At 35.8% G+C, this 14,310-nt stretch overlaps 1 protein-coding gene across 1 annotated transcript; it reads right to left on the bottom strand.

Moving 5' to 3' along the window:
• Positions 1–950: 950 nt before the first annotated feature.
• On the bottom strand, positions 951–3,433 carry LOC113317140 (probable prefoldin subunit 2). The gene is made up of 2 exons (XM_026565271.1): positions 3,261–3,433; positions 951–1,617 (listed from the first exon to the last, which is right to left on the bottom strand). The coding sequence occupies exon 2, from the start codon at positions 1,611–1,613 to the stop codon at positions 1,170–1,172; it is 444 nt and encodes a 147-aa protein (XP_026421056.1). The 5' UTR covers positions 1,614–1,617; positions 3,261–3,433; the 3' UTR covers positions 951–1,169.
• Between the last annotated feature and the right edge of the window lie 10,877 nt (positions 3,434–14,310).

Genomic DNA, 14,310 nt, shown 5'->3' with positions numbered 1-14,310 from the left:
TGCACGTTTAGTTTCTTCTTCAATGGGCTATACAAGAGCAGATCTTTTATTTTTATTTTCTTTTTTTTCTTCAAGTTAGTGAACTTCAGATAACATGCTTTCTTATTTATTCACCCAGTTTATGCTAATACGAAAAAACTTGTAACGATCTATGACAAAATGAATTACACCTTTAAGGTGTTAAATTTGTAATCTAGGTAGCATTTTAAAATCATATTGGTTTATAACTCAAAACCAACCAAAGAAACAATAACTAAACAAGAAAATATGTTAAATTGGTTTTAAAATCATATGGAGAAGTTGAAGCCAGTTGAGGAGGTTTCCCGATGGGTACCAATGACTAAACAAGAAAATATGGACAAACTTGCGAAGTTCAGTTCCTCTTTAGGTGTTGCTCGTGGAGGTAAAGAAGCTGAGGTTAAGAACATCTTTGGTAGTATTGTAGACAGATATCACTCTTGGAAATTGGTCAAGGATTTGGGTCCTAGCAATGAAGATTTGGGTAGAGGGAAAAGAACCCCTATGCCCAAAAATAAGTTATAAAGGGGTTGGCTTGTACCTTCCCTTGTTGCGCTTGCTCATCTTATTTCTCATTTTTCTTTTTCTAATAAAATTTTAACCTTTTTAAGTCAAAAAAAAAAAGAAACAATAAAGTCGCCCACACTGTTCAATCAGAAGTCAAGGATAATACATTGGTCCATTGTCCTTTTGTCTAGTGAGCCCTAAATCTAGCAAACTAGTGTTGCACTTGGTACTATTCTACCATTAAATTGATAAGAGAACAGCTAAGCTTATGCAAAAGTTTGCTATATACTCAAAACTTGGAACCTAAAGTTTCTTCCACTGAAACTTGGAATGCTAAGATAGAGTCACTGTTCTTTTATACTGCACTCTCATTTAAGCTTATAATTAGGTGGGGACAGATAATAATCTCTGCAAGTTTATGGTGATGGATTGAAACACGTACCCATAATATTCATAAACCCCCATACTGTTAATCATTACCAGGTAAAACTTCTAATTTTGACCAACCATGATCGTCATATGAAAATCTCAAAAGCCTAACTATCATATCACTAAAAAAGGGAGATCAAAACAAGATTGTATGTAAACATTCCCCAACAACCAAAAAAAAAGACATCAGAGAGAACTCACAGAAAACTGCCCAATCATTCGTTAGCTGGACCAACAAGCACTCCTTGAGCTGAGGCCTCTTTCCGGCTACTGTCATCCTTCACCTCATCATCAGACTTTCTGAATCTAATTTTGTATTTTGCTTCAAACTCCGCCATCTCTTTTTTCTTCCTTTCCAAGGCCTCATTCATCCGAGTGATTACCTCCTGGAGACCTTCTTTGTTACGCTGTACAGCAGGCAGAACTTCCTTGATGGTTCTCTCAACTAACACACCTCCAATCATTCTGTAGCATTTCCGAGATTGGTCAAGTGGAGATATGGCTCCAATCACCAATGAATGCTCACTCACCTCCATCTCCAGTTCTGTAATTTTGGAATAAAGTTGGTTCACATCAGACCTCATGTTCCCATATATGTTGGCTACAGCTTGTTCGTTCATTGGAGCCCTAGCATCTCCGCCAGCAGCATTATTGCTCATGATTCTACAAAAAAAAAAAGTAATATGAAAAACTCAGGAAGAACCTAGTGTACTGTTCTACTTTTCTATTACTTTAGACAAACTTCTAGCAGGTAATCCCCGTTTATACCATTCACAGTTGACACCCTTATTCTTAATTCAACTTAAAAAGTCTTCTTTATTGAATATTCCCGCAATTCCAGGCCCTGGATAAGACTTACGCCTCTTAAATTGGCATGGACCCAAACCCTCAAGATGGATGGGGATGGTGCCTCAAGAAGTATCAGGATAGCTCAGTCGGTAGAGGTACAAGAAAGTGGAAATACTCTAACGAAACAAGATACACATACAAGTCAGTTTATAAGAAACCCTAGAAGTAGTCATTTCAACTCATTATCATTTACGGTTCCGCTCCTACATTGGATATCAATCTAATCTATCATATCCTTGCCCTTATTAGAAAAATATCAGTAAATTAACTTCCTCTGACAGCATTTGGTGAAATATCGTCATGAATATGATAGACAAAACAACATGACACAATCACCCAATATTGAATTCATAAAAATTGCAAAATAAGGATTTGCTTTAAACTAATAGCCCGATCACCACATTTTGCTGTCTCTCTAAATATGTCTAAGATAGGCAGGGAAAAGGAATGAGTACAGTAATAGAACTGATGCATAATAATCTTAATTGACCAAGAGAGCTAGAGAGAACTAATAACTATATTTAAAACAGATTAACAATGGCAAAGTTATTAGCACTTAATTGACCAAGAGAGCTAAAGACAACTAATAACAATATCTAGAACAGATTAACAATGACAAAGTTATTAGCAGCAAGGCTGTGGTTTGTGGCGAGCTTGCTCATCAGTTTTGATGGCCATTGTGAAATCAGATGATGGGAAGGGTATCAGGGTGGTAGAGCGAATGGTGCACATGCTACATTTCATGGAGACAAACTGGCCAAGCTGCCGAGACGGGGATGCCAAATTAGTAAAACATATTGCATTAAAGTAAGGGGGAAACAATATCCTAGAGGGTTATAACACCTTATCAATTTCAACTCGTGATTCGTAATAGAATAAAGGGATCCGTAAAATCACATGGGTTGCTGTTGACGTAGAGTATGTGCAATGTGTATCACCGTATCCAATTTCATAATTTATCAAGACAGCATTTCCACTTCCACACTCAGATAAGCATTCTTCACAATTGCAAAATTAATAAGGAAATCAATCAATACAATTAGAACCATATTAACAGCATATCAATGGAGTGTATATAATTGAATTACAAGATACCTGATTATTTCCACAAACCAAAGGGTAGTAATCAATCCAATTTTAATAAGTCTAGCTTGTTACTCGCAAAGAATTGGAATCAGTTAATTGAAGAAAACACGGTTAACTTCAACCAACATCTTTTCCCTAAAGGTTTCCACTTAATAACCTAAATTCTTTGTGCAGGACTTCAAACATTGCAGCCGATTGTATAGGGATTGTGTTCATGGTTTTTAACTGAGGAAGTACATATTACTACGAACAAGGTGATAAAAAAAAAACGAAAATTTTCAGTTAACCCTAGTAAGTTTCAAGAAACCCTAATTTGTTCTGAAGAAATAGGCAAGTTATTTCCATGAAAAAGTAATAGAAGATGAGCTGACCTGTGAGTATTAATCGGATTTCAGCTGATACGGTGATAGTGTACGAGAAGCTTTGCCAAATCTGAAAATAATGAGAGCAACAGAGTGGGGGAAATGCTTATTTCTTTCACTGATCTCAGTTTGATGACTCCATTGAAACGATTCTTCGAGCTTATTATTAACTCGAGAAACTGATATTTCCACCCACATATGTTTTATTTACATGCTTGACACAATTTTATGCTTACCCGGTTAACCGTTAGCAGAGCTGTCAATTTCTAACCCGGACCGCGGATCAATCCTAATCCGGTTTGGCTTGGACCGTTGACTAAACGGGACGGGTTAGGATTGCCATATCTAGCCCTATTAAAAAACAAGCCGTACTAGGGCTAATCCGCGGGTTACACATCAACCTGTCGATTTTGCATATATCCTTTCAAATCGGGTGGTTTTAGGATTTTCCCTTTCAGATAGGGTTGTTCTAGGATTTTCAAGTGATAGTTTGTTACTGATTGCTTCATAAATTATAAGGTATCTTACATATCAATTAATTTTAGATCTTCATAAGTAATAACTAATGAAATTATTCAATCGGTTTGCTTACTGATGATTGCTTTATCAACAAAATAACAATCTCAAATCAGTTCTTTAATTGTTTAGTTTCATAAAAATAAACAATCAAACACATGTATCAGTATACGAATAGGAAGATCAAATCCTAAACATTAATTTATCAATTTTTTACCACCACTAGGATACAAATTGTCAACAGAGAAACAAAACAGAGTTACGACTTTGTGAGAAGATGGAATAAAATGGTAGATGCAGATTGCGAGATCCATTAACAAATAAAAATAATCCATTAACCGTCGATGCACATGGGAAGTGACGAAGTGAGAATAAGCTATCTCTGTATCTTATCATCCCATGGTTTTACAGAGAAAAACAAAAAACAAATTGAGATGGAAACGATGAGAGACGGCGTCGGGAGAGGGACGTGGAAGAGAATATAAAGTGTTACGTCTGTTGACTAAACTAACCTAAATACATGGGATGTGTTATCGTATATACTTAGTAAATATACAATAAACTAGTATCAACTGACACGTAAGGTAATCTAGCTTGGTGGACAAATGATAACTTCACAACCACGATGTCAGGTGTTCGAAACTTGCCAAGCTACTTCTTTTTTGTGGTTTTTAATTATGTTAGAAATTAGAAAAAAATAACAAGCCAACCCGCGACCCGTCAGAGCAAATCCGTCTAGGGCTAGGGTTGTCCCTAACCCGTCCGTGGCTTGGTAAGCTAGGGCCGGGTTGACCCTAGCTTGCCCTGTTGACAGCTCTACCCCTTAGTTACCCCATATTTGGCAACAATTACGGTGACGCATTGTGCGGAAAAAAAAAAAAGCTTGCTGGCATCCACATTTTTTTTTGATGCAAACAAACTACTTGTATTACTTAAGATAATTTACATAACTTCTACTGGCGGTAGATTTATCATTCCTGATTTCTTTCACAAAGATTTCAGGGATGTTACAATGGTATTCAAAAAAGATTCTGCCAGTTCTAGTTTTGTTCGCAATTACATGTGCCACAATGTTTGCTTGTCTTTTAACATAGTTAACATTACACCAAGAAAAGGATAAAAGTAGATGCCTTATTTCATATACAATCCCTTAATTCATCCAATGAACTGAGGGCTTGGCATACTTCACTGAGTTGATTACATTTAAACAGTCTCCTTCAATAGTTACAATGGCATCCGCATTTAAATCAATTGATTATTGAAAGCAACCAAAGACTGGTACTGGATCTTAAATTATCATTGGTTGGGACAAAACCGGGTAACTGTGATTTCATTCGATTAAGGCTTAATTACTGATGTGTGTTTTATAAAAGCGTTTTTCTGTTGTGCGTTGTTGCGGTGTGTTGTATAAAAAAAACAGTTAAACGTTTGGTAAAATATAAACAAAGCTAAAGCTGATTAAAAAGTGAGGAACAACCTAAACATTTGTTGTGTTGTCTGATCTCAATTTAAATTAATTGCAATTAGAACTGCCTAACTTCTAGGCGATCCTCATGGTCTCCTATTGAGGCACTATGAGTGCACTCTAAGCTCAGCGTCTTTTGATGTTGATCAGCTTTTCTTTTCTGAAAGGAATTTCTTAATTTGTTTTTAGTCGAGCTGTCCTCATGGTCTCTTAATGGAGGCTATGGGAGTTTTTTCTTAGTTCAGTATCTATTGAATATAAATCCTTACAGTACCCATCTTATTATCTCTGAGCTAGGTTTCTTTAACAGCTCCCTATTTCAACTCAGGAGATAGTTTAGATTACGGACGACTTAGGAAAAGCTTCTTAAAACAGTGAATTTCTTAAAATCAAATTTAGAATATAAAAACAGATTCGATTTTAAATCTAAGGATAAAACATGCAATCCCAAATCCTAAACATTAACCGTATTGCAAAATTTAGAATCAAACTTTAGGAAACAACAAAAATTAAACCAATTCACACATCCCCATTAGAAGTTTTGCTGAAAATTAACCATTTCACACAGAAAAGAAACAACATAAATTATAACCACTGATAATATGAGATTTTGAGAGATTAATAAGCAAGTTTTAAAGGAAAGACAGACTAGTAAATAGACATACTAAGGAAAGACAGAGATCAGTAGCCATTCAACTCCTAATCTTTCCACTCTTCTTCTTCTTCTTCTTCTTCTTCTTCTTCTTCATTTTCTTCATAATGGACCTTACCTTTCTTGCGAATATACTTGGCTTACTTCATAGTAACATATTGGTAATCCATACCAGGGGAAATTTCTCTCAGGATTATTGTTGCATCTATGGGTTGAGCCTTCTCTAACTTTGCTCGAACCCTAGCCTTAGTACCTGCATCCATCAGCGCCTTTTCTTCTTCACTCAAGTTACAAAAAGCCAAAACCTGAGCCATTTCAGGATGTAGAAATCTCTCTGAAAAACAATTAGAACAAACATAGTATTATATACAATGCAATAGCCCTTCACGACATCTCATGACTCGTGTAGAAGACACAACAACATCCATTGGAACCTCATTATGATTACAATCCATCACTCTTTTTAGCACGTACCTTATATCTTTTCTTTCTTTGATCTGATTTCTTAATTGTTTAGTTTCCTCTACTCTTTATAGCTAAAAATTATCAAAATTATCAACCTAACCTCATTAAATTTACTGCAGCAATTAATTGCTTCACCTATCCTTTGCAATTTCCCATACACGGCTGCCCTTTTCCCTCTTACGGTTCAGGGTCTTTAGGATTAGTGGCATATAGAGATAAACTTTTAATATTTTCTCCGCCGCTACACGGTAACTGAAAAGAATGCTATTAGTTTATACTTTCTTTAATATATATAGGGGTAAATAAGTAATTTAAGAAATATTTCGATTATCCCGACTCTTTCTAAAAGATGGATAATATTATTCTCCCCAATATTGACCTCTGTGAAGTCTATTTCACTTTTGCACAGACTTAGCTGGATGGATAGTTGCAAACCTGTTATTGTCAAAATTTCACTTTTCCCAATTCTGGTTAGTTAGTCAAAACATAGTACACTAAACATAGGACCCTTCTTGTCGAAGGTTGATTGGCCTTCATATTAGATCTTTTTTTTTTCAAAACTGCTTTATCATTCACGGGTGTGCCTGCATTCTGCTAATCTCTCTTATTTTAAAATAACCTGATTAATCGTTAAAAAATATTTCTCTCTTTCGCTACTTCATTACTATAAACACTTCATCTTCTCTTAATTCGCTGCCTCTTTTTCCTCTTCTTATTAGCTAATAATAATGGGAGATAATAGTACCTTATACAGAAATTTAAGTGATCTTTATCTAGCTCAAAGATTTGCAAACCACATCAATATAGGTCTTCTCCTAACCCCACCTGAATTCATTAGAGACTTACAGACAATAACATCTTATCTAGAGTGTTTTCAACTGAACATGACAAACCTTGGGTAGTTAAAGGGGCTCTCAGTCACTTCTGGGGTCCAATTATAGGTTTTCAAATTTGAGAAGTTGATCCAAATCTTTTTATTCTCTCTTTCCCTTCTTATGATGATCTTAGGTGGATATGTTTCAACGGTCCTTGGTATCCATTTGGTAATGTAATGGCTGCAATGAGTGCTTACGTGGGTATGAATATATCTATTAATGTGGTGAAAGAAATACCAATATGGGCTAGCATCCTTAATGCTAAACATGAACATAGAGGCAGAGAGATGTTAGGTCTGGTAGCAAGCCAGTTAGGACATGTCAGCCAAGTCTGCGTTGGAAGTGAAGTTTCAGATTGTTTCCCTAGAGTCTTAGTATGGGTAAATATTGAGAAACCACTTATTGAAAAGTTATTAGTCAAAGTAGGTAAATGCCCAACAACCGAAATCTTCTTCAACTACCTTAACCTTCCATCAAAATTTTGTTTTCATTGCAAAAGTTTTGGTCTTAAAGAGAACAGCTGCACTATCACTCAAGGAAGACCCTTAGAAGACATATATGGCATTTCATTGGACTCTCCTTTCCCAGTAATGATCTTTTCTAGCTCAATAATACGCAAGTTCAAATATGGAATCCAAATGATAACACAGATTACCATGGAAAAACTGTCTCTGTGGATTTTTGAAATTGCCTGGTGTTAGAGAAACTTTTAGTGATATCTTTAGAAATTATGCATATGAGTTTCTTCATCCTTCTTATGCAGCTGGTGAGGCTGGTTATGAGGTGTTGGGTCATATTTTCATTGCTGAAGAGATGCCTCTAGCGTCTAATTCAATTCTTGGTAAACGTACGTTTCCTTTCAACCTGCCTAACAAATTTATTCTGCTTGAATCGTCGAGAATGAAATTGTTCCATTTAATTCAGGATATTCCTAACCATATTCTGCATATAACAGGTTTATCTTCGCCTATCCAGGGTAGAAGACTGTCTTTCTCTTCAGACGAAAAAGCTAGGGATTTTTTTAGAATTCCCAATTTGAATTTCTTCTGCATCATCTGCTTTTCAAACCCCTTCAATTTTTCAAAATCTGCATGAAAACTTATCAATCATTACAACACCTATTACTCAACCAAGATCAGCTTTCAAAAATTTTATTCCTGATTTCCCTTCATCATCCTCCTCAGACAATATTTGCACAATCCCAACAGATAGAGGAGATTTGCTAAAAATTAATCAATATGGATCCAACATCAAAGGAAAACTCAAGGCAACTGATTCATTTCTTCATATACCTTGCTCGCTAAACTCCCGATCAATGCAATAGGAGGATAAACGGGTAACACTTAAACTATTTTCCATTTTTTTTGTTTTCTCATTTAAATTTATTTCCTGTAACTTTTCCTGCTTTTAGTTTTTATTCCTAAAGCTTGTTTCTTGATAGTTTAGATGTATCCTTAACCTAAACTTACTTAATCTTAGGCTTCATTACTTTTGCAATGTAGTTATCTCTTGGGAACCATCACAATTGTAATATAATAAACATGAAATAATCGCTTGGAATGTACAAGGGTGTGGAAATCTTTTTACTCAAAATCATCTAAAATAATTGATTTTACAAGAAAAAACAGAAATCTTGTTTTAATTGGAAACAAAATCTCAAAAACCTCTAGTGAAATCCATGTTGTTTTCCAACCCCAAACATCCACATAGTTGACCCAGTTGGTCTAGCGGAAGGTCTAGCAATAGCTTGGAATGATGGTTTTCACTTTGAAATAGTCCACTGGAACATCAAGATGATTAATATCTTAGTTGAAACGAATCTGGAATCAAAAAAATGGCTTTTAACTTGTTTTTATGGTAGTCCATATCTAGCAACAGACACATAACATGGGACTACATAGGGACAATAGCATACCATGTAACCCAAAACAGATTACCATGGGTCCTCCTAGGAGATATGAACATTATCTTTGACGAATCTGAAAAATCAGCTGGTGGACTACCTTTTAACAAGAACGAAAGTATCTATTATAAAAACATCTTACATTATGCAGGTCTCTATGACTTGGGATTCTCGGGATATGAATACACATGGAGAAATCGTAGAAAATATTCTGCAAACATCCAAGAAAGATTAGATAGAGTTGTATCTAATGCAGATTGGAACCTGCAATTTCCCCAAGCCAATCTAACCCATTTAGTAGCAATGGGATCAGACCACAGTCATATAGCCTTATCCTTGAATAACAACTTTGAAAAATTAGAATGGACCTTCAAATTTTATGATACCTGGAAACAAAGAAGATTCTTGTATGCGGATTACACAAGAATCCTGGATCCACACAATTAGACATAATCCAGATGCTACCTTAGTTAAAAACCTAGAAATATTAGGCATCCAACTTTTGGACTGGAAGAAAAACATCTTTGCCCTTCCCTCTAAGCAAATTAAAAAGCTTCTTAGACAAATTGATAGTGTTAATACAACTGTTAGAGCATAGCTCGGTTGAACCCACCAAGCGTTGCTATGTCAAGTTTGGTTGTCATATTTTAGTGAATCAAAACTCATTTAAAGAGTCGCTTGATTATTTACTAGAGTCAACTTCGTATAGGTTAGCTAGAAAGTTACTAGGATATGAAACTTACAATTACTACATGAAGACTTGAAGAATGTGAAGAAGTAAAGAGCTACAACGACGATATCATCCTTCCACTTGAGTTTAGTAATATTTGAGTTGAACTGTTTCATTCCTAACCTATCTTTCAAGTCGTGCATATGGAAAACATAACTGCGAAGCTGTGAATGATTATACTCTAGTTAGACATAATATTAAGGAATTACAATACGAAGTATAATGTCTATCTTTTTAACTTCATATATAAGACATCGATATAATCATATGAATGCTATTGTGATTATGTGTATAGGTATGGGTGAAGATTTTGTCCTAGGAAATAATGTTTTACATTCGTTTATAGGAAGTACAATTCATAAACTTGTTTTATGAATCGGAAGGGAAATCGCTAGGCTTATTGGTATTGTTATTCATTGCAAATATATGGATTACCAATATGTGTGTTTAGTATAGCAGCTCATAACTTGTTTATGTATCTTGGTAAAACTATTCACAAGGCCTGACTTTTGCATTGGTATGACTTTTATTAGTGAAACCGATCTTAAGTAATCACTTGAGATGGTATGATCGATATTTGTAATTGGTATGACCATTCCAAATCATTGGGTGACCGATCCTAGAACTTGGTTGAGACTAATCACAAGATGTGTAATCGATCCTTGTAGTAGGTTAACAAGTTTTATTAATTGGTGTGACCGATCCTATAACTTTTGCAACCGAATACAAGTTTATACCATATATATGTGGTAACCAATCCTAGTACCTAGTCAACCAACTTTTGGTAACTAGTGTGACCAATCCTAGTACCCACATGGAGGTAGAACCGAAACTTATTTTGGTAGAACTGTTAAACCCATGAATAGTGATTGGATGTTTTTGATCAATCACATAGTTCATGGAAATCAGATGAACCAATTCTAAACTCGTTTGGAAGTGTGGAAAATCGGTTCCAAGATTGTAAATATGAAAAAGGATTTACAAAGTAAAGATGTCGACATACTTTGAACATGTGCATGAACTCTTATCTTTTATTGTTCAAATATATTCCTTAATAGCTAAAGGTGTTAGAGCATAGCTCGGTCGACCTCGCATGCGTTGCTATATCAAGCATGTTTGTCAATGTTAGTGATCAAAACTATGAGTCTTGATTTCTAGTCTATTATAGCTAAGTCTCGGACTGGGATACAAAAGTGTAGTTGAGCTCAAGGACTTCATGGTGATTCATCATACAACGACGAAGATCTACTCAAGGAACCGTGGAACTTCATCAACAAAAAGGTATGTGGAGACTTGAACTTATCTATCACTCAAAAGTCTATCTATTCTACCTCCTACTTCTTATGAGACAAAAAGTTGTATGCTATATAGACTGGATCATACACATTTGACATTTCGAGCTGAGTATTCACTACTTATCTTTTTCTCGAAATCGTGTGTAGGTAAAGCGTTTCGCTTTGGTCAAGTTTATCTTCACCTAGTGACGAAAGTCATGAAAAGTTTCAATTACTTTGAGAATTGCTCTGACGTGAAACGGTATGTGAATAACGGCTATAAAACGTCCTCTGAGAATGTCTCAATGATTGGAATGAGAGTTTAGATTACATAACCATGTATTCCTTAATCCAAAGTTTTCGAACTTTGTTGATTGAGAGAAACCGGAGGAATTGTCTTTGCCAAGTCCGCGAACTGACAGAAGTTCTCTTGCCGAGAATTTATGTTGGGATTTTCCAAAAACTCGTTTGCGTGTTTAGTCCGCGAACCTAGTCCGCGAACTGGCGGAAGTCTCTTTGCCGAGATTTCTGCTGAGTTTGGAAAACTCTGCCGGTTGCCTTAAGTCCGCGAACTTGTTTGTGAGCTTAAGTGGTTATGATCTAAAGATGTGCTCTGAACATGAAACTTAAATTACTAAGGAATGCTTTATGCAAACCGTGACTATAAAGTTCATGAGCCGATTCATCGAATCGAATCATATTTGTTTCGATTGTGTCTTGTGTAGTTACATAAGATCTCATAGCAATTGAACAACTCTCTAACTAGTTCATTTGAGTCAATTGAACTAGTTATGATGAAGAAGAACTAGGTTAATATGAATTGCTCATATGGTTAACCTTTTGGGTTACTATGTTGAACCAACATACACGTACACGTTTGGGCACGGTTTTCACAAACCCAGTAAACGTCTACCCAAGTGTGTGTGACAAGCTAAGTTTTCGATCTAACGGTTGAGAAATATTAGCTTGAATCTAAATCAGGTTTTCATTTAACGGTGAATATGGATTGCTTTGTAACTAAGGCAAAACCCTGATTTGAAGGCTATGTAAAGGAGACATCTAGCATTGTGCAAAACTAATTACCACACGTCTGTGTGATACTAGTGCGCTCGCTAGAGTCGATTCTCCTTTAACCTTTGGTTTTCTTCTCTAAAACCAGGTTAACGACTTAAAGACTTCATTGGGGTTATGAAACCAGACCGATACTACTTTTACCGTAGTTGAGATCATGAGAGTTCTCCGATAGACAAGATAAAGAAGTCACAAACATCTTCGTCTCACTGTTTGTGATTCCTCGACAAACCGCTTGTGTAGTCAAGAAGGATTGTTGAGAGGTGATTGATTAATCTAGGCTGTTCTTCGGGAATATAAGACCGAATTATCAATTGGTTCCTGTTCACCTTGATTTTATATCTTAAGACGAAACAAAACCTAGGTTTTTTCTGTGGCAGACAGATTTATCCTTTGATAGACTTTTCTATATGAGACAGATTTGTTTATTATCAAGTCTGTGATTTTGGGTTGCAGCAACTCTTAGTTGTGGGTGAGATCAGCTAAGGGAATCAAGTGTGCAGTATCCTGCTGGGATCAGAGGCGTAGGAGTACAACTGTACTTTGAATTAGTGGGAGACTGATTGGGGTTCAACTATAGTCCAGTCCGAAGTTAGCTTGTAGTAGGCTAGTGTCTGTAGCGGCTTAATACAGTGTGTATTCAATCTGGACTAGGTCCCGGGGCTTTTCTGCATTTGTGGTTTCCTCGTTAACAAAACTTCTGGTGTATGTGTTATTTCTTTTCCGTATTATATTTTTAATATATTTGAAATAATACAGATCATTAATTGGAAATCCAACCTTTGGTTGTTGATTGATATTGATTGATCCTTGGACATTGGTCTGTGGTACCGTCTAAGTTATCTCTCTTTGATAAAGACTCACAAATTTCCGTTTGCTTGAGTAAAGATCAAACCGAGAGATTGAGATGTAAACTCTTTGATATATCTTTTTATTGATTGAGTCTAACTGTCTAGTTGATTATCATAAAAAGTATATTGGAGTTTGTCCATAAAGATTGCTAAGCGAAATATTGGGTGGTGTTGTTAGACCCCCGCTTTTTCAATTGGTATCAGAGCAGGCAAACACGTTAAAGACCTTATAAGTATGTGTTTGTAACGATCTGATTATGGACGAGTCTATCTCTAATAATGTACCAGTTCAGAAATTACCAGATGATTCTAAAAGCTTGGATTCACCTGAGAGAACTGTCACATCTAAGTCAATATCTAAACATTCTCTTGATGTAAAAACTGTTGATTGGGAAACTCTCCTAGAAGAACAGTTGGATGAACTTTCTGATGAAGGTGATTCAGATATTGATAGAGATGTTGATGAGGAAGTCTCAGAGTATGTTAAGTTTTTGGATTCATGGAAAATGAAGAAGATTACAACTTCTCATGTCTCACCTCTTCTGATTCCTCTCTGTCGAGAAAACAAGAAATTAAGAAGATGTTACGCAGGTGTTTATTTTTCGAATCGTTCTTGCGAATCGGTCCTCAAGGATTCTGAGGAAAACCTACGTATGAAGTCACTTGAATGTGATAATCTTTATCAAAAGTACTTTTTGTTGGAAGAGAAATTTGCAGAATCTGAAGCAAGGATTAACTCCCAACAAACAAGTTTTGACGACAAAGAAAGCGCTCGAGAAAAACGCCTTGAGGCTGATTTAGCTGCTGCTCTTGATAAAATCAAGATGTTGGAAGATGACTAGAAAAAGTTCAATACTAGTTCAATCAAATTAACCATTATGCTAGGAGCAAGTAAAAATTATCGTGATACACGAGGATTGGGCTATAAGGGAGTAGATGCTCCAAGTACTAGCAAAGAGGTAAAATTTTTCAAGGCTAGTGATTCTTCTCAACAAAAGGTTTCCACTGATGGAAAAGTGAAATACCTTCACCGGCAGTTAAGGTTCAAAAGAGAAAAGTTTATCAACCTCCAAAGTTATCACACACGGATCGAGGTAAGAACATTCCTTATGCTTGCCACTATTGCAGAAATAAAGGTCACCTGGAAAGGAGATGTCGTTTCCGTATAAGGAATGAGAAACTTCATGATGTTCTTGTTTGGTCATCACAAGAAGTTGTGAATCCAAGATCATACGTTAAGATTGATCCTTTTAACGT

The sequence above is a fragment of the Papaver somniferum genome, chromosome 10, assembly GCF_003573695.1.
Source record: "Papaver somniferum cultivar HN1 chromosome 10, ASM357369v1, whole genome shotgun sequence".
In the NCBI taxonomy this organism is placed as follows: Eukaryota; Viridiplantae; Streptophyta; class Magnoliopsida; order Ranunculales; family Papaveraceae; genus Papaver; species Papaver somniferum.
Note: the sequence above shows the minus strand (reverse complement) of the source record. Positions and strands in the feature narration are given on the sequence as shown.